Raw genomic sequence first — 19,786 nt, forward strand, 5'->3', positions numbered from 1 at the left:
CCGGGGCGGGGCGCCGGCGGTGTCGTAGCCGCTCGGGGCGGAGTCGGAGGCGGGATTTGACACAGGGCGAAGCCTGCTTCGGGCTCCGGACAACTGGGAGCGGGCGTGGGGGCGGTACCAGGAGCCTCAATGGCCTGCGTGCTTACGCTGGTGCGCTGGAGTAGCTAAGCTCATCGGTCAGACCTGGGGCGATTTCTGCCCTTGATTTCGCCAAAATATTTGGGAATGCAACATTATATGAAATCAACGAACATATATGGAGTAGGATCCCAAATTCTCAGGAATATTGAAGAAAATAGGAAACTTCAAGATAGGTTTCATCCATATTCCTCCTGCCTGGGACGCTCGTTCCCTCCTTCAAATAATTGCTCAAATGTCACCTCAATGAGGCCCACCTAGACCCCTTACAACGCCGTAACTTGCCCTCCATGAATTTACTGAGATATAATGCATACACTTGATATTTCATGATTGTCAAGTGCACAGTCCAATGCCTTTTATTCACAGAGCTGTGCCACTATCCACTATTAGTTCCAGAACGTTTTCATCCCCCATTAATCACTCCCCTCCCCCAGCCCCCGTCAACCACTCATTTTTCTCCCTGTGGATTCGCAGGTTCTGGACTTTCATAGAAACAAAATCATACAAGCCAGGCGTGGTGGCTCACGCTGGTAATCTCAACACTTTGGGACGCGGAGGTGAGAGGATCACTTGAGGCCAGGAACTCAAGATCAGCCTGGGGAACATGGTGAAACCCCATCTCTACAGAGTACAAAATTTAGCCAGGTGTGGTGACAGGTGCCTGTAGTCCCATCTACTTGGGAGGCTGAGAGGTGAGAGGATCTCTTCAGTCTGGGAGGTAGAAGCTGCAGTGAGCTGTGATCATGCCACTGTACTCCAGCCTGGGTGACAGAGCAAGGCCCTGCCACAAAAACAAAGCAAAAGAAAAAACAGAAAAAAAGGAAAAACAAAAACAAAGAAATTCAATCATACAATGTGCAGCCTTTTGTGACTGGCTTATTCTCCCTTCTTGATAGTCTCCATATTTTTTGTCCAAGACTCTGACCACCCTCTACCATAAAACATAATTTACTTATTATTTTGAGACAGAGTCTCACCCTGCCACCCAGGCTGGAATGCAGTGGCACGATCCTGGCTCACTGCAACCTCCACCTCTCAGGTTCAAGCGATGCTCATGCTTTACCCTCCTGAGAAGCTGGGATTACAGGCATGGACCACCATGCCCCACTAATTTTTGAATTTTTAGTAGAGACAGGGTTTTGCCATGTTGCCCAGGCTGGTTTCACACCCCTGGCCTCAAGTGATCCATCCACCTCAGCGTCCCAAAGTGCTGGGATTAAAGGTATGTGTCACCTTGCCCGACCAATTTATTGTTTTATTTTTTCCTTTTTTTTTTTTGAGACGAAGTCTTGCTCTGTCACCCAGGCTGGAGTGCAGTGATATAATCTCAGCTCACTAAAATTTCCACTTCCTGGGTTCAAGTGATCCTACCACCTCAGCCTCCCAAAGTGCTGGGATTATAGGCATGAGCCATCATGCCCAGCCCATACCTGGCCTATTTTTTTTTTTTTTTTTTGAGACACGGTCTCACTCTATTGCCCAGGCTGCAATGCAGTAGTATGATCATGCATCACTTCAGTCTTGATCTTCCAGCATTTGAGCGATACTCACCTCAGCTTGCTGAGTAGCTGGGACCACATGCCTGGTTAATGTTTGTATTCTCTGTAGAGATAAGGGTCCCCCTATGTTGCCCAGTCTGATCTCACACTCCTAGGTTCAAGCAATCCTCACACCGTGGCCTCCCTTTATTTTTGTTTATTGTTGAGAATCTGTTCCCTTCCACTAGCATGGGAGTTCCTGTTGGGCAAGACTTTTCTCTATCTGCTCTTAGATGTCAAGTGCCTGGAACAGCATCTGGGGTAAATGGTGGGATGAAAGTTGGGCTGCCTGGCCCCCTGCTCGGCACCACTGCTCTTCTTCCCCTTCCTCCCATCCTCCACATTCCTCCCTCTGTGCCCACATTGTCCCTCCTTGCTTGCCTGGAAGCAGTTCTCTCCCTGCCTGGCTCCTCATCAGCCCTCAGGTCTTGTCTCTTAGCTCAAAATCACCTTCTCAAACCCTGAATCTGTCGCTGCCTGTTCCCCAGTTTCTTTTTTTTTTTTTTTTTGAGACAGTCTTGTTCTGTCGCCCAGGCTAGAATGCAATGGCATGATCTCGGCTCACTGCAACCTCTGCCTTCTGGTTTCAAGTGGTTCTCCTGCCTCAGCTTCCCGAGTAGCTGGGATTATAGGCACCCATCACCACACCTGGCTAATTTTTTTTTTTTTTTTTGAGACGGAGTCTCACTGGCACCCAGGCTGGAGTGCAGTGGCGCAATCTCGACTCACTGCAACCTCTTCCTCCCTGGTTCAAGCGATTCTCCTGCCTAAGCCTCCAGAGTAGCTGGGTCTACAGGCGTGTGCCACCACATCCAGCTAATTTTTTTTTTTTTTTTTAGTAGAGATGAGGTTTCACCACGTTGGCCAGGCTGGTCTCGAACTCTTGACATCAGGTGATCCGCCTGCCTTGGCCTCCCAAAGTGCTGGGATTACAGGTGTGAGCCACTGCGCCTGGCCTAATTTTGGTATTTTTAAGAGACGAGGTTTTACCATGTTGGCCAGGCTAGTCTCAGAACTCCTAACCTCAAATGATCCTCGCACTTCGGCCTTCCAAAGTGCTTGGATTACAGGCGTGAGTAACCACACCCAGCCAGTTTCTCTTCCTTACTGCTGTCTTTGCACTCTATCTGCTTGCCTGTAGACAGTCTAATCCCCCTGCATAAGAAGGCTGTAGGAAGCTGAAGCTCCTTGCAAGACCTTGTCTCTCCTGTCCTTTATAGCATCCCGCCATCCAGAGCACTGCAGGTACCTGCGTGCTGAATGAATGACTTCCAGCAGTGTGCAGCTGATCGGGTCTTGGGAGCATAGTAAGGCTAAGATACAAGGAAGCCAAGGTCCAAACCCGTCACCCACATTCCTGTCCCCTTCGCTTGCCAACCAGCCCAGAGACCACAGCAGCATAAGAGGTGGCCAGCTTAAAAAGTTTAATTGCTGAGAACATCCAGAGCAGGTGAGGGCCGGTCTTTGTGGGGCTCACACCCCCTTATTGTACCATCAGCTCTGCGATGACTCCTTCTCCTGGCTACAAACCTGGGAAGCAGGGCAGCTGGTCCCAGGGCCCTGAGACTGGTGCTGCTCCAGAAGGCCTGGTGGGGAGCCAGCCCCCAAGTCCCTCGACCAGAACTAGGGCAGCAGGCAAGATGGGGCAGCGTGGGGTAAGCAAAGGTGCTGGATGAGGCCAGCCCAGGATGGGACCGGCCCAGGACAGCAGAGAGACCAGGGGAGACAGGGTACCCAGGGCCTACCCAGGGACATGCTACTGACCCCCCGCCGCTCTGCACCCCTGGCTACATGCTAGTGGGCAGCTGATGAGCAGCAGCTGACCCCAGAGACAGCAGAGGTGAGAACAGTCCCTGGGAGCTGCCAGAGGCCCAGAAGCTGTGGAAGTGCCCACGGGAAGCCAGGGCTGCAGGGGTGAGAAGTGCCGGCACCAGAGAGGCATCTTCCAGCCTGAGGATGAGCTGTGAGGTGTGCACTAGGAGGCCGCAGCACAGGTGAGGTGGAGGTGACGGCGGGCGCAGGCTAGTCCTGGGGTGAAACACCAAGGGGTGGGAGGGAGTCAGTAGGGCCTGGGAAGGTGGGAGGTGCATGTTGCGGCATGTGCCAAGGGATGGTGCTGCCTGCTGGGAAGTGGGGCCACTTGCCACTCACCCACTCATCCTCGTCCACACCTTCAAAGGAGTCCTGGGGGAGCGGGTCATCCCTGTTCCCCAGCTTTGCCACCATGGCATTCAGCAGCTGGGAGAGAGGGCAGAAGGGTCAGGAAAGGCACAGGACTCCCTACTCCCACTCCAAGAACAACCCTGACAATGCTGTGAAAAGAGCTTGTTTTTTGTTTTTAGAGAGACAGGGTCTTGTTCTATCACTCAGGCTGGAGCACAGTGGTGCAATCATGGCTCACTGTAGCCTTGACTCTCTGGGTGCAAATGATCCCCCTGCCTCAGCCTCCCAATTGTCTGGGACGACAAGTGTGTAACACCACATATGGTTTTTTTTTTTTTTTTTTGAGACAGAATTTCACTCTTGTTGTCCAGGCTGGAGTACAATGGCATAATCTTGGCTCACTGCAACCTCTGCCTCCCAGGTTCAAGCGATTCTTCTGCCTCAGTCTCCCAAGTAGCTGGGATTACAGGCATGCACCACCCTGCCTAGCTAATTTTGTATTTTTAGTAGAGATGGGGTTTCTCGATGTTGGTCAGGCTGGTCTCAAACTCCTGACCTCAGGTGATCCACCTGCCTCAGCCTCCTGAAGTGCTGGGATTACAGGCATGAGCCACCAGTTAATTTTTTTTTTTTTTTTTTTGAGACGGAGTTTTGCTCTTGTTACCCAGGCTGGAGTGCAATGGCGCAATCTCAGCTCACCGCAACCTCCGCCTCCTGGGTTTTCTCTTGCCTCAGCCTCCTGAGTAGCTGGGATTACAGGCATGCGCCACCATGCCCAGCTAATTTTTTGTATTTTTAGTAGAGACAGGGTTTCACCATGTTGACCAGGATGGTCTCAATCTCTTGACCTCGTGATCCACCCGCCTCGGCCTCCCAAAGTGCTGGGATTACAGGCGTGAGCCAGCCACTGGTTAATTTTTAAAATTTTTTTGTGGAGATGGTCTTAAACTCCTGGCCTTAAGAGATCCTCCTGCTTTGGCCTTCCAAAGTGCTGGGATTACAAGTGTGAACCACCACACCTGGCCAAAATAGCCATTTTATTTTATTTTATTTTTTACTTATTTATTTATTTGAGGTAGAGTCTCGCTCTGTCACCAAGGCTGGAGTGCAATGGCTCGATTTTGGCTCATGGCAACCTCCACCTCCTGGGTTCAAGTGATTCTCCTGCCTCAGCCTCCCAAATAGCTGGGATCACAGGTGCACACCACCACACCTGGCTGAAATTTTGTATTTTAGTAAAGATGGGGTTTCACCGTGTTGCCCAGGATGGTCTCAAACTCCTGAGCTCAGGTAATCCACCCGCCTTGGCCTCCCAAAGTGCTAGGATTACAAATGTGAGGCACCTTGCCCAGCCTCAAAACAGCCATTTTAATTAAAGCCCTGACAAAGCTGATGGGTTTCCACTGAAAAGGACACAAAGAAGAGATGGGAGTGAGAGACTCAGAGGCTGTGGCATACGTCATCATATACACGAGCTACTGTCTCTGCACATGACCTCCAATGCTCAAAATGTACTCCAGGGTCCCAAAAGCACTTGGGCCCAGAACCTCCAGCTTGGGATGGGTTTGGCCTGGCCAGGGTGGGGCTCTCACTGCCCTCCCCCACTTCTCGTGCCCTGTGGTCAGTCGCAGGGCTCTGGAAGGTCTCCCCACCCAGATCTGGTGTGAATAGGATGTGACATGTGGCTGCTGTCCCAGTCTGGGTTGGGGCTGGAGAACTAAGGGGTCATGGCCACGTGCAGCCAGGACTCTGTCACCTCCACACGGCTGCTCTCTCCCATGCCTACCTCCTCCTTCTTTTGCTGGTCTGACTTCTCTTCCAGGTACTGAGCTGAGGAGGGGGTCCGACGGGCAGGGGTCTCTCGGGGAGCTTGGCTCACTGGGGCAGGGCAAGAACAAACATCAGAGAGTTCGCTTGGTAGGGGCTCCCTGGTGCCAAGCCCTAGGAGATTTCTTTTTTTTTTTCTTATTTAAAAGATGGGGTTTCACCATGATGGCCAGGCTGGTCTTGAACTCCTGACCTCAGGTGATCCACCCACCCCGGCCTCCCAAAGTGCTAGGATTACAGGGGTGAGCCACCGTGCTCAGCCAATTTCTTTTCTTTTCTTTTTGAGACGGAGTTTTGCTCTCCTTGCCTAGGCTGGAGTGCAGTGGTGCGACCTTGGCTCACTGCAATCTCCGCCTCCCGGGTTCAAGTGATTCTCCTGCCTCAGCCTCCGGAGTAGCTGGGATTACAGGTGCCCACCACCACACTCAGCTAATTTTTGTATTTTTAGTAGAGACGGGGATTCACCATGTTGGCCAGGCTGGTCTCAAACTCCTGACCTCAGGTGATTCGCCAGCCTTGGCCTCCCAAAGTGCTGAGATTACAGGCGTGAACTACCATGCCATGCCGACCTAGGGGGTTTCTATGGCACAGACTCAACAGGTGGTGTTAAGAGTCAATGGAGCCTCAGTGCGTAAGGCCTGCCCTGGACGCCAGGGTGTGTGCGTGTGTATGTGTTAGAGGTAGGGACTTGCAATGAAAACACAAACCATGGGCCCTGCCCTCCAGAGCCTCAGAGAGTGGTTGACGCAGCTACCCCACCCTTGAAAGGGCCAGAGGATTCTGTGCGCCAACAGGAATGGAACTTCAGCCTGGGCCTTCTGTCCCTTTCTCCAGCCCCCATCTCACTTCCTCCCCACACGCAGTCCCTCAGCGCACCTGGGCTCATGTCAGGAGGCTGCAGGCTGAGAAGCCGGGGCTGCCCAGTAGCACCTTGCAGCCAGGCCTCAGCACTGAGCACGGGCTCCCAGCTCACAGCCGTGTCTGGGAACACGTCATCCTGGAAGAACTCTTTCTGCAGAGGGAGAAACGGGCTGTCCTGAAACACTGACCAGGGGCCCAGGGCACACGGGCATCTGTTGGGGAGGGAGGAGGCAAGATCTGGGACCCTCTCACCAGCCTGGGGCTTCCATGAGTTTCAGCATCTCAGTAGAAGTGGACAAAGAATAATGTCCCCAAAGAATAATGAGTGGGACCATTTGGAAGCAGGGCCAGACGGGACCCAAAATCCCCTCCAGGCACTGAGAAGGGGATGGGCATCAGAGTCCCAGGGCCCCACCCTCACCCGGACTCGGGGCAGCCGGAAGGCCACAGGCTCCAGGGAGGACTGACGCAGCCGCAGGCACCGCATGAACTCCACCTCCCGCACATCACACTCTGTCTTTGGCAGGAGGGCGAAGCCCTGGGGGAGGGAGGGAATTGGAGCTGCCACTGGGACTTAGAGCTCATGGCTTGGCATGCAGTCTCCCCAGGGTGCCAGCATCCCTCACTGAGGACCATCATGACTGTGGCCTGTCCCTGGTCAGTAACGTGCTGATCATGTTGAACCACCTGCTCTCTGGAGGGAAAGCCCTGATTTGTAGCATTTCCCTATTTCCACAGTGTACAAAACTCCCACCGTGGCTGACTGCTAGATGCCAACTCCACTTCCTGAATGTGGTACTGGGATGAGATGCAAATAGCACATCATCCCGCATTTCCTCCATGCACTCCAACGTGTGACCTCAACAGCAAAAATAACAGTAAAATTGGATACATTAATTAGGAAGTGATAAACTGGTTATTACTTTGGTTGTTAATATTCTTATTTTTAGGTTCATATTGTGAGTTCATACAGTTTAACCTTATCTAGTGTAATTTTTTGTTTGTTTTGTAGAGATGGGTTCTTGCTTTGTTGCCCAGACTGGTCTTGAACTTCTGAACTCAAGCAATCCTCCTACCTCAGCCTCCCAAAGTGTTGGGATTCCAGGGTACTGTATCCAGCCTACACTGTAATTTTTAACAATGGTTGAATATGACAACGACTCTCAAAATTCCTAAATAGTTCCAGCAGCAGCTCCTGCCAGTCACTGGGCACAGCCCCAGCCCCAGCCCCAGCCCAGGACTCTGACCTTGACCCACAGGCTCCTGCACTTACCCATATGGCCACCAGGGGGCGGGGCAGCCTTGTGGTCCCATTGGGGACCAGGCGCCAGGGTGGCCTCACCTTGTGGGGATCAGCCGATGTGAAGCTGTTGCACTCCAGGAAGAAAGGGGACTCGGGGAGCAGCTCATACAGAAACACACGGGTGTCGCCCTGTAGGGAGGAAGGCAGGCCAGGGACCCTCCAGCAACACCAGCCTTCTTCCCACTGCTTCTCACCTGCCGCCCCACCCTCCAGCCCAGCCCACCTTGCCGGTCAGGAGCACCAGGCCCGTGTCTGAGTCATAGCTAGGCAGCAGGGTTGAGGGAGCCACATCCAGGCCCAGCACTGCCAAGGGGCCACCAGCCAGGCTTTCAGCTTCATATAGGAGCATCTGGCGCTCACTTCGGCTGCAAGGGGGTTTGGGGGCAGAAGCAGGTGTTCAGAGCTGGAAGGGCCTGGGGCAGGGCAAAGACTCCCACACGGCCCCTGCTCCATTCTGGGTTGCAGGCGAGGCCTAGTGCGACCCTCAGAAGCCCTGGCCCAGACAGGCGTAGTCACACCCTAACCTGCCCCTCTGCCTCTGGGTCCCCTAGTGACTCTCTCTCCCACTACTCACCCACCCATCCATCTCCCTCAGACCCCCTCATGCATCCCTGCATCTATGTCCCCCACCCCCTTACCCATCCCTCCATCCCTCTCCCCGAGACCCCCTCACACCACCCCCTCACCCACTCCTGCATCCATTTCCCCCAGGCCCCCTCATCCACCCTTGCATCTATCTCCCCCAAGCCCCTCACCCACCCCTCCATCCATCTCCCTCAGACCCCCTCACCCATCCCTCCATCCATCTCCCCAATCCCCTCACCCACCCCTGCATCTATCTTCCCCCACCCCCTCACCCACCCCTGCATCTATCTTCCCCCACCCTCTCACCCACCCCTGCATCCATCTCCCCTCACCCCCCCTACATCCATCTCTCCCACCCCCTCACCCACCCCTACATCCATCTCCCTCAGACCCCTTCACCCACCCCTCCATCCATCTCCCCAGGCCCCCTCGTCCACCCCTGCATCCATCTCCCCTCACCCACCCCTGCATCCATCTCCCCTCACTCCCTCCTCCATCCATCTCCCCCCACCCCCTCACCCACTCCTGCATCCATCTCCCCTCACCCCCTCACCCACCCCTCCATCCATCTCCCTCAGACCCCTTCACCCACCCCTCCATCCATCTCCCCAGGCCCCCTCACCCACCCCTGCATCTATCTCCCCAGGACCCCTCACCCACCCCTGGATACATCTCCCCCCACCCCCCACGCACCCCTGCATCCATCTCCCCAGGCCCCCTCCCCCACCCCTGCCTCCATCTCCCCCCGCCCCCTCATCCATCCCTGCCTCCATCTCCCCCACCCCCCCACACACCCCTGCATCCATCTCCCCCCACCTCCCCACCCGCCCCTACATACATCTCCCCTACCCCCTCACCCACCCCTGCATCCATCTCACCCTTACCCTGAAAACACCCCTCCATCTGTCTCCCCTACCCCCTCATTCATCCATCCATCCATCCATCCACCTATCTTACCACTCATCCATCCACCCATCTATCCCCACATTTATTCATCTACCCATCCAACCATTTGCCCACCTATCCATCCACCCATCTACCTATGCATACAATCATCTACCCACCCACCCAACCATCCAGTGAGGGGCAGGAACGGTTTCTGAAAGCCTGACAAGTGTATGTGACTGTGGAGAAGGGGGACACAGGTGGCTGCTGAAGACTGGGGATGGGGGTCCCTGACTCCTCACCTGTCAAAGCCAGACACCAGCAGACAACGACCATCACACACCCAGACAATGCGGGCTCCGCGTCCTCCCTCGGGCCCTGGGCCTTCCTGTTGAGATACATCTTGTGACACCCAGCCAGGACCCCTGAACCAGATCTGAGGCCACTCCCCAGCCCGTGTGCTCACCTGCAGGGGCTCAGGGCTACTCAGGGGCCTGTAAACCCGCACACGCCCATCCCTGCAGACAGTGGCCAACTGCTGCCCATCAGGACTCCAGGCCAGGCTGAAGATCTGGGGGCAGGAAGGGACATGAGTCAGTCTCACCTCACTGTTGGCCCCGCCCCTCCTCACTGCTGGCCCCGCCTCTGCAGCACTCCTACCTGGTCTCGGTGGCCCTGCAGCTTCAACCGCTCAACTCCAGCCTGAAGGTCCCAGATGCGAACACTGAGGTCATAGGAGGACGAGGCCAGCACATCTGCCGCCAGTGGGTGGAAGCGCAGGGAGCAGATCTTTTCCATGTGACCTGGAGGAAGGCAGGGGTGACAGGGAGCCCTGTGGAGACACTGGCCACCCTAGCCCCATTCCCGAGCCTGCCTGACCTGTGAGCACAGCCTCGGGTGTGGTCAGCACCTCTTTCAGGCCCTCTGGGGGCACCCGCCACAGTCGGATCCTGGCGTCCTCACCACCTGCAGAGGACAGAGGGGGGCTCATCGTTGCTGGGCCCAAGACCCCTGGGATCCCCAGTGCCCATCCAGGACCAAGGACCCAGGACCCTCCGTCAAGCCTGGGCACCCAGCCTCCTTACCCACAGCGAGGCGATGGGGGTCAAAGGGGTCCCAAGCCAGATCAGTCACAGCTGCCCCATTCTGCAGTGTGGGCAGTGCAGTGTCAGGCAGGCGGCCAGGCTTCCGTAGCTGTGGGAGGTGCCCCCACCCCGAGGCCCATCAGTGCCAGGCAGAAGAGCCAGTCTCCAGGGGCTGCAGGCAAGCAGCGTGCCTGGGCCCCCACCTGCTGCAGCAGAGGCTCCCACCACTGGATGGCCCAAGCTCTCTGCCCTGACCACCTTGTGCCCAGGTGCCAACCACAAGCCCCAGAGAGTGAGGGGGCAGTAGCGTGAACTGGCAGGAAAAGCTCAGGCTTGGGGCTCAGGTGGCCTGGCTTTGGATCCCAGCTCCACCACTTACACAGCTGTGTGACCCGGACAGGTCACTAAACCTCTGTGGACCTCTTCTCCCTTATCTGTAAAATGGGGATAAAAGTGGCAGGCCCCGTGGCGGGTGGCTGGGAGGATGATGGGACAGGTTGGCAGGAGACTGACACGCGGTTTGTGCTTCCTGTACCGTGTGTGTGGCTAAGACCTCTGCATTCTTGTCACTGGCAGGGAACTGAGGGGCAGCCCTGGGGGTGGGACCCTCACCTCGAGCACGGCCACCTGTCCCCCGCTGCTGAGCAGGGGCACGGCCACACGCAGTTTGTTGGCACAGAAGCCGTCACACTCGCCAGGTGTGGTGAGGTTAAGCCCCTTGAGGTTGGTGATGTGGCTGTCTCGGTGCAGGACAGTGCCCTGAGCATGGCGGAACTTGGAACTGGGGCCTGGCGGGTAGCAGGGACATGGAACCGTGTGTGAGGATGCTGTCCCTGCCTGCCCTGCACTCCGAGAACCCGCTCCCCTCACCCTGGGCAGGTGCACAGCATGAACCTAGGCCCAGGCTTCTGCTAATTCAGTGGATGCAACTCGCTGAGCAACAATGCCTGGAACAAGACCCTGTTCCCTGATGGCTCTGAGGAATCTCAGTGGAGCCCCAGGATTTCAGCTGCCAGTGGTCCCAGACGCCTTCCTGTTTTACAGGTGAGACTCAGCAGCCACACCCCAGCCCCCAGGACAAATGACACTGCCAGGAGCTGTGAGTCTGTGTGATGGGGGGTGCCCTGCATGAGGCCTCTGCTCAGGGGTTGGGTACAGAGGAGTGGGGCAGACAGGGCTCCCGAGGTAGGGGTGAGCTCCTCGTCCTTTTCCCTTACCCAGCAGGCTTTGCAGCGACCTCAGACTGGGGCTGGTCCCGATGCCACTGGTGCTGGAGAGCGAGGGCCCCAGGCTGGAGGGCGTGGAAGGCGAGGTCAGCGAACTGGGAGGGGAGGAGAAGTCCTCCTGGGGAGGGGCATGGGGTCAGCCAGCCCGCTCCTAGGTGTGCTGGCCAAAGAGAGGGAGCACCAGCCGACTCCAGAGTCACCACTCTGGGCCCCCTGTGGACTGAAGGAGCCCCCCTGTGGGCATGGAACAGGAGCTCTGGGGGGCACGGGCATAAATGCAGACGCTGCCAGTGCTGAGGTAACACACGGGGAAGCAGCTGAGCTTCAGACTGTGGGGACAGCAAGTGGCAACTGCTGGCTCCCGGCTCTGAGGGAGGGTGTGCCCAGTGGGTTAGATCTGCCAATATTTTCAGAGGAGCCAGAAATCTAGATCTATATGAGAATTCTTGCTTTTTAAGTGTTTGCCCAATTTAGAAAGCACTGTGAAGTTCCTTCTTTTACGCTCCACGTGTTTCTCGGTCTCTGTTACACTTCGCAATCAAAGAAGGTTGAGGCCGGGGACTGTTGCTCAAGACTGTAATCCCAGAAGTTTGGGAGGCTGAGGAGGGCAGATCACTTGAGGTCAGGAGTTAGAAACCTGGCCAACATGGTGAAACTACTTCTCTGATAAAGACACAAAAAATTGGCCGGGCGTGGTGGCTCACACCTGTAATCCAAGCACTTTGGAGGCCAAGGCGGTTGGATCACCTGAGGTCGGGAGTTCAAGACCAGCCTGACCAACATGGTGAAACCCTGTCTTTAAAAAAAAAAAAAAAAAATTAGCCGGGTGTGGTGGTGTGCACCTGTAATCCCAGCTGCTCAAGAGGCTGAGGCAAGAGAATTGCTTGAACCCGGGAGGCGGAGGCTGCAGTGAGCCGATATTGCACCATTGCAGCCTGGGTGACAGGGAGAGACTCCGTCTCAAAACAAACAAAAAAAAGACCGGGCGAGGTGGCTCATGCCTGTAATCCCAGCACTTTGGGAGGTGGCTGAGGTGGGTGGATCACCTGAGGTCAGGAGTTCAAGACCAGTCTGACCAACATGGTGAAACTCCGTCTTGTCTACAAATACAAAAATTAGCTGGGCATAGTGGTGGGTGCCTGTAATCTCAGCTGCTCAGGAGGTTGAAGTGGGAGAATGATGAACCTGGGAGGCAAAGGTTGCAGAGTCAAGATTGCACCATTGCATTCTAGCCTAGGCAATAAGGGCAAAACTCCTCTCAAAGAAAACCCGCAAAAATTCGCCAGGTATGGTGGTGCATGCCTATAATCCTAACTACTCTGGAGGCTGAGGCAGAAGAATCACTTGAACCCAGGAAGAGGAGGTTGCAGTAAGCTGAGATCACGCAACTGCCACTTCAGCCTGAGCGATAGAACGAGACTCTGTCTCAAAAAAAAAAAAGGCTGTTGGACCGGTAAACACGCAGGGCAGCCATTGTGGTGTCGCCAAGGTAGGATGGGGGCGGCCCTGGTACTTACGCTTGGGTCTGCATCGCCCACAGGTGTCTTCGTCACCGCAGGCTGGGCTGTGTCAGGGAGAGGCTCCATAGGGGGCACCAGACGGGAAGTGAAGCTGGAGTGGGGCCGGCATGCAGGGTTGAGGCTGACCTTCTGCACCTGCAGGGGGGCCAGCAGTGGACGATGGGGATACGGGCTGCCCGGTCAGGAGGGACCCCATGGGAGGGTCGAATGGGTGGGGATGGGGGAGCACCCAGCAGGCCAGGCTGAGTTGGTACACAGCCAGATGGGGGCTCCCAGGGGCTGGAGGAGCCCAGGAGAGGTGATAGGCCCTGGTCCTACCTGCTGGTTGTCCCCAGCCCACCAGCTGTGGGGTTCAGAGGCAGGCACACAGCTGGCAGTGTCCGGGAACAGGTCCTCATGGAACTCCACAGCCTGGTCACAGACAAGCAGGCAGCCAGTGAAGCCCAGGCCCCCTGACTCCCTAGTCCCCTCAGCCCCTCACCCAGGTCCCCTTCACCTTGCGGGGCACATGGTAGCTGATGGGCACGATGGCTGTGTCGCTCAGCTGCAGGACGCGGAGTACCTCGCAGCTCATGACGGCCAGCACCTGCCGGGGCACAAGGGCAGCCCCCCGAAGCACACTCTCCAGGACACACTGGGTCACTGTTGAGGATACCACAGGGGGATAGGCAGGACAGGTGGAGGAGTGGAGGGTAGGGTAGAGGGGGCGAGGAAGCAAGGCTTACCTGGGCTCAGTGCCGGCTGCTGTGGGACCACCTCGTAACAGTACAGCTGCCTCTCGCCCTGAAATGAGTCTGAACTGAGCCCTGATTGCTGACTGCACCCCTAGGGAGAGCCCAGGGCTGGCACCAGCTCCCCCAAGAACCTGAGCCACAGAACCACGGTGGCTGGCGATGGGGCCACCTCACATGCTCGGTGCTGAGCTGAGCCCTGGGCCAACTCTACGTCACTTGCTCAGCCTCACTGCGCATGGGGTGAGCACTGGGGGGTGTACATCAGAATTTACGGAGTGCTGACTGTGTGCTCAGCCCGCTCTATTCTCAGTCTTGTTCTCAGGAAGGCCAGCATTCTAGGAGAGCTATAGTCACCCTGGCTGCACGGGGAGACACAGAAGCCCTGTCTTAGTTCCTCTTTCTCAGGGAAGACCAGCGGCTGGACTCCAGAGTGTGGAGGCCGGTGGGAGCCCCAGCTTCTCACTCACCTTTCCTGCCAGGACCAGGAGCCCAGAGTCAGGGTCCAGCAGGGGCAAGAGACACCTGAGGGAGAGAGGGCAGGATGGCAGGTCAGGGCAGTGGGAGGGCAGCCAGCCTCATGACCCCAGGTGGGAGCCCCAGAGAGGCGCCACAGTGACCGGGAGCCACTTGGCCATCCAGCCACATTCAGCCTGGTCCCCAGGAACCCTCTCCTCTTCTGAGCTTCCCACATGCCCAACACATGCCCACACCCAGCTGCTCCCCCCTAGGCCCTCTACCTGCACACCTGCATCAGGAACCCCCTCCTCTTCCTGAGCTTCCCACATGCCCAGCAAACACCCATACCCCAGTTGCTCCTCTCAGGCCTCCACCTGCACACCTGCGTCACTCCAGGATTCAGCTGGGCCTGGGCACAGGGCAGCTCAGGCCCAATCTCAGCCCCAGCTCTTCGTCGAAGAAGACCCCACGTGCATTCTGTCCCCTTCGCACTTCTGACAGCCTAGCATTGCCAGGGAAGGTGGAGAGGGGATGCCAGATGCAAGGAGCCCCCATCCCACTCAGTGCTGCCTGTGGACAGGCAGTGTCTAGGAGCAGTGCAGCCAGCCCTGCCGCTCCGGATCTGCACTAAGGTTTGGGGCCCTCTACTCGATTACCCTATGCTCCCTGGGACTCGATGATATCTTGGAGGCTCAGAGCCCCCTCCACGCTGACTTCAAGTTCCTGTGCCCAAATCAGAGCCAGGTGCCTGGGAGAAGAAGCTCCTTCCGCTGCTGGGCCTCCCTGCCCTCCCCAGGCCGTAGCCCCGCTGAGCCTGCTGGCAGGATGCTCCCAGGCCCTCGCTGGTCTCAAAGGGGTAGCAGGATGGGGTGACAGTTGGGAACAGAGTCAGCAGACTGAGAGCCCTGCCACCCTATGCCCAGCTCAGCTTTGGCCAACTGCCTGTCACTGCCCAGGGCTTTACGCCTCCCTCCAAGGGCCTTTCGGAGACCCCTGCACAGCCCCTCCGCCCTGTGAGAGCTGCCTTCCCACTCCAGGGCCTTTTGAAGGGAGTAGGGGCCTGGGAGAACTCTGACAGATACCTTCCTGTGTTTCTTGATCCTGACCTTTGCTGCTGCTTTTTTTTTTTTTTGGAGACAGGGTCTCCCTCTGTCACCCAGGCTGGAGTGCAGTGGCACAATCATTGCTCTCTGCAGCCTCAACCTCCTGGGCTCAAGTGATCCTCCCACTCAGACTCCAGCGTGGCTGGGACTACAGGTGCACACCACCATGCCTGGCTATTTTTACTTTTATTTTTTATTATTAATGAATTAATTAACTTACTTATTTTTGAGACAGAGTATCACTTGGTTGCCCAAGCTGGAGTGCAATGGCACGGTCTCGGCTCACTGCAACCTCCACCTCCCAAGTTTAAGCGAGCCTCCTGCCTCAGCCTCCCAAGTAGCTGGGAATACAGGCAATAGCCACCAACAATTTTTCTGTATTTTTAGTAGAGACGAGGTTTCATCATGTTGGCCAGGCCGGCCCTGAACTCCTGACCTTGTGATCCGCCCACCTCGGCCTCCCAAAGTGCTGGGATTACAGGTGTGAGCCACCATGCCCGGGCTTTTACTTTTCATTTTTGTAGGAACAGGGTCTTTTTTTTTTGAGACGGAGTTTCGCTCTTGTTACCCAGGCTGGAGTGCAATGGTGCGATCTCGGCTCACCGCAACCTCCGCCTCCTGGGTTCAGGCAATTCTCCTGCCTCAGCCTCCCGAGTTGCTGGGATTACAGGCATGCGCCACCATGCCCAGCTAATTTTTTGTATTTTTAGTAGAGACGGGGTTTCATCATGTTGACCAGGATGGTCTCAATCTCTTGACCTCTTGATCCACCCGCCTCGGCCTCCCAAAGTGCTGGGATTACAGGCGTGAGCCACCGCGCCCGGCCTGGAACAGGGTCTTACTATGTTGCTGAGGCTGGTCTCAAACTCCTGGCCTGAAGTGATCTTCCCACCTTAGCCTCCCAAAGTGCTAGGATTACAGGCATGAGCCACTGCACTTGGTCTTGGTTTCTTGTTTCCGGGATCTGCAGACAGGGATCTCTCCAACCTAGACACTGACACCCTCATATAGAACCCCATCCCCACTGTGTTGCCAGGGTCAGAAGTCTCCCAGCTGTGGCAGCCGCCTCTATTCCTCAACCCAGTGACAAAAGGCCCAGGCCCCCTCCACTGTTGACCCTCCCACCAGCTGGCCACTAAGCAGTCCTGCCCACCTCTCCTCCCCACTCTGCCAGGAGCCACAGAATGGCTGGGAAGCTGGGTGGGGTCCTGGGTGTCTCCATGACTTCCTGGAGTGCCTTGGGCTGGTCACCTGTGAGTAACACAGGCCCCTAATTACTGCGGGCCCAGCAGGGTGAGCCGGGCTCAGCAATGCCCTTTGCAACCTGGCCTGACCACTGCCTGTGGCGGCAGAGGCGGAGGGTCGGGGACCAAGGTGTGCGTGACCTGAAGTGCCCTCCACACGGACACGGGCTCCAGTGGGGCTGGAAACAAGTCCCCTTCATCAGCTTTAACAGGGCTTTCACTCACTCATTCATTCATTCATAATCATTCATTCCTTTGATGAGGTGGTCTGTGCCTGGTCCTCGGCTAGACCTGCATGCAGGTATACCCAGAGGTGAGTGCAACAGACCCTGCCTCTGTCCTCAAGGTGCTCACAGACTAGCATAAGAGGCAGACAGACACAATCCCATAGACAAACATGTGAAGGGAAGGTTCACCGAGGACACGCAATGACAGGGCATTCCCTCCGATGCCAAGGTCATGCAGAAATCAAATACCTCACAGGGAGAGAGTTTCAGAGAGAGCACAGCCTGTGCAAAGGTCCTGTGGTAGGTGGGTTCATGGCCTATCTGAGGAACAAGATGGATGATGTGTCTGGCAGCCTGGACAGTGCGGGTGAGGGCTGAGGCTCAGGATGGGCAGGTGGGGGCTAGATGGGAGGGCTGGTGCATGTCAGGAGGGGAGTTCTGTCTCTAGTGGATGAGCAATGAAAAGGTGGTGGTGTGTTTCAAGCAAAAGAGGCTAGGCTAGGCACAGTGGCTCATGTCTGTGATCCCAGCACTTTGGGAGGCCAAGGTGGGAGGATCATTGAGCCCAGTAGGTCAACACTGACTGGCCTGGGGAACATCGTGAGACCCTGGCTCTTAAAAAAATTAAAAATTAAAAAAGCCAGGCATGCTGGCTCATACCTGTAATCTCAGCACTTTGGGAGCTGAGGTGGGTAAATCACTTGAGGTGAGGAGTTTGAGATCAGTCAGGCCAACATGGTGAAACCCTGTCTCTACTGAAAATACAAAAATTGGCCAGGTGTGCTGGTGCGCACCTGTAGTCCCAGCTACTTGGGAGGCTGAGGCAGGATAATTGCTTGAACCCGGGAGGTGGAGGTTGCAGTGACCTGAGATCGGGCCACTACATTCCAGCCTGGGCGACAGAGTAAGACTCCATCTCAAAAAAAAAAAAACACCAAAAACAATAAAGAAAAAAAGATCGCATCGCCCTGCTGCAGCCTGGGCAACAGAGCAAGACCTTGTCTCAAAAAATAAAAATAGAAAGAGGATAGGACCAGACTGGCATTGAGCAGGGATCACACTGTCTGCTGGGAACACAGGTTGGGAGGAGTGGAAACAAGTCTCAGGACAGAAGCTGAGGGCAAGTGGCTGGGGCGGGGCTCCCAGGGCCCCTCAGCTGCCCTTATGAGAGGTGGGAAAGAGGCCTGGGTCCTCCTCATGGCATCAGAGGCTCACCTATGTGCTCAGCCAACCGCCTGAGGAAGCCTGGCACTCAGCCTCCCTCACCCCTGTCCCATCGACCCAGCCAGCCAGCCACTGACTCAGGAGCTGCGGCTGAGGGGCAGGAAGTCCGGGAGGGCAGGGCTGGCTCCTCCAACAGGTCAGGCCAGTCTTTCTCACCTCAAGTCTTTCTCACCTGGACAACTCTGCCAGGCAGGAGCATCTTGCCTCCTGTGGCACGGGCCAAGAAATGGGGTCACGGCACCCAGCCCTAAAGGTTGCCCAAGCACTGGCATGGGCCTGACCCCAGGCCTTATAAAGAGAGCCAAGTTGGGGGCTGGGCACCATGGCTCATGCCTGTAATCCCAGCACTTTGGGAGGCCGAGGTGGGCAAATCACGAGGTCAGGAGTTTGATACCAGCCTGGCCAACATGGTGACACCATATCTCTACTATAAATACAAAAAATTAGCTGGGTGTAGTGGCAGGCACCTGTAATCCCAGCTGCTTGGGAGACTGAGACAGGAGAATTGCTTGAACCCGGGAGGCAGACGTTTCGGTGAGCTGAGATCGCACCACTGCACTCCAACCCGAGCAACAGAGAAAAAAAAAAAACAAAGAGAGAGAGAGCCAAGCTGGGTCTGGGTCCGGAACATGGTATGTGAGCCCTAGCCAGGCAGAGGGCCAGAAGTGGTAAGAGGTGTTGCCAGCACCTCTCCTGCTGCAATCTGGGCCAGCCATTGGGAAGGGCTCTGACCCTGACCCAGGTCCAGGGGTCTGTCCCAGGCATAAAGTTATAGAAAGTCTAGAGCCCAGATCTGCCCCCCACCCCTCAGCCAGGTACCAGGAGCTATAAGACAACCTCAGTACTAACTGGGAGGTAGAAGCAGCTTCAGCCTCCAGATAAGCCCCATCAGCTCTCTGATTAGCACAGAGGGGAAGCACCAAGGGTGTGCTTGCTGCAAAGAGCAGCTGCAAGCCTCCTCATTTGTCTTCCCCTCCAGCACATCTCTCCCCATCAGGCCCCTTCCCACCAACCCAGACATTCTGCCATTGCCCCAGTCCAAAGCAGTCTGGGTTCCTTGGATCTGTCCCTGCCATCCAGGCTGGGGAGTTAGAATCCTTGGACCCCCACCCCCACACTCCCTAGCTGCCCCGCTGTATGCGGGCTGCTGGTACCCAGGTTCTAAAGGCAGGTGGCACCTTGAAACCATATGAGGCAATACTGGATAAACTGAGAGGGGTCTCCTAGAAGCTTCCCTTGAGCCTCTGGGTGGATGGGAACCTGTGAAAGCCCAGGGCACAGGACTGGAGCAGGGGGTAGACACCACGCAGATGGGGTCTCTCTATCTGCAAGAACTGGCCACAGAGGCGAGAAGCTTCGAGGCCAGCAGAAAGTCCCATTCTTTGGGGAAAGTCAGGCTGGAGGCTCTTGGAGCCCTCTTTGTCCCTCACCCTGGGCAACCGTGGATGCTTCTGAGGGCTTCTGAGGACACAGAGCAAAGGGAAGAGGCAGGGCAAGTCTCACAAGAGGCCGCACTGCACTGATTGGAAGCTGAGATGGTTCTGAGTCCAGGCAGGAAGCTCAAGTGAGTGGACAGCTTGGTGGGAGGCAGCAGGGAATGGTGGGGACTGGGGTGATCCGTTGAGTCCACGCCTTGGCAGAGGCAGCAGCTGCCACTCAGTCCC

General features: G+C 56.2%; 1 protein-coding gene across 1 annotated transcript in view; it reads right to left on the reverse strand.

The window, feature by feature from the left end:
• Positions 1-3,088: 3,088 nt before the first annotated feature.
• CORO7 (coronin 7) overlaps positions 3,089-19,786 on the reverse strand; it is a 61,652-nt gene continuing 44,954 nt past the window's right edge. The window contains exons 10-28 of the mRNA XM_064362405.1: positions 14,336-14,390; positions 13,860-13,917; positions 13,631-13,776; positions 13,453-13,545; positions 13,132-13,269; positions 11,606-11,732; positions 11,001-11,176; positions 10,389-10,497; positions 10,183-10,269; positions 9,964-10,106; positions 9,770-9,874; positions 9,606-9,691; positions 8,057-8,198; positions 7,873-7,962; positions 6,952-7,068; positions 6,546-6,681; positions 5,629-5,720; positions 3,831-3,917; positions 3,089-3,707 (exon numbers count right to left, since the gene is read on the reverse strand). Of these exons, the coding sequence (XP_064218475.1) occupies positions 3,702-3,707; positions 3,831-3,917; positions 5,629-5,720; positions 6,546-6,681; positions 6,952-7,068; positions 7,873-7,962; positions 8,057-8,198; positions 9,606-9,691; positions 9,770-9,874; positions 9,964-10,106; positions 10,183-10,269; positions 10,389-10,497; positions 11,001-11,176; positions 11,606-11,732; positions 13,132-13,269; positions 13,453-13,545; positions 13,631-13,776; positions 13,860-13,917; positions 14,336-14,390 (1,993 nt within the window). The 3' untranslated portion in view covers positions 3,089-3,701. The remainder of the gene's footprint in view (positions 3,708-3,830; positions 3,918-5,628; positions 5,721-6,545; positions 6,682-6,951; positions 7,069-7,872; positions 7,963-8,056; positions 8,199-9,605; positions 9,692-9,769; positions 9,875-9,963; positions 10,107-10,182; positions 10,270-10,388; positions 10,498-11,000; positions 11,177-11,605; positions 11,733-13,131; positions 13,270-13,452; positions 13,546-13,630; positions 13,777-13,859; positions 13,918-14,335; positions 14,391-19,786) is intronic.

This window comes from Aotus nancymaae, unplaced genomic scaffold (genome assembly GCF_030222135.1).
Source record: "Aotus nancymaae isolate 86718 unplaced genomic scaffold, 86718_ANA_hifiasm-v0.15.2.pri h1tg000049l, whole genome shotgun sequence".
NCBI classification, from domain to species: domain Eukaryota; kingdom Metazoa; phylum Chordata; class Mammalia; order Primates; family Aotidae; genus Aotus; species Aotus nancymaae.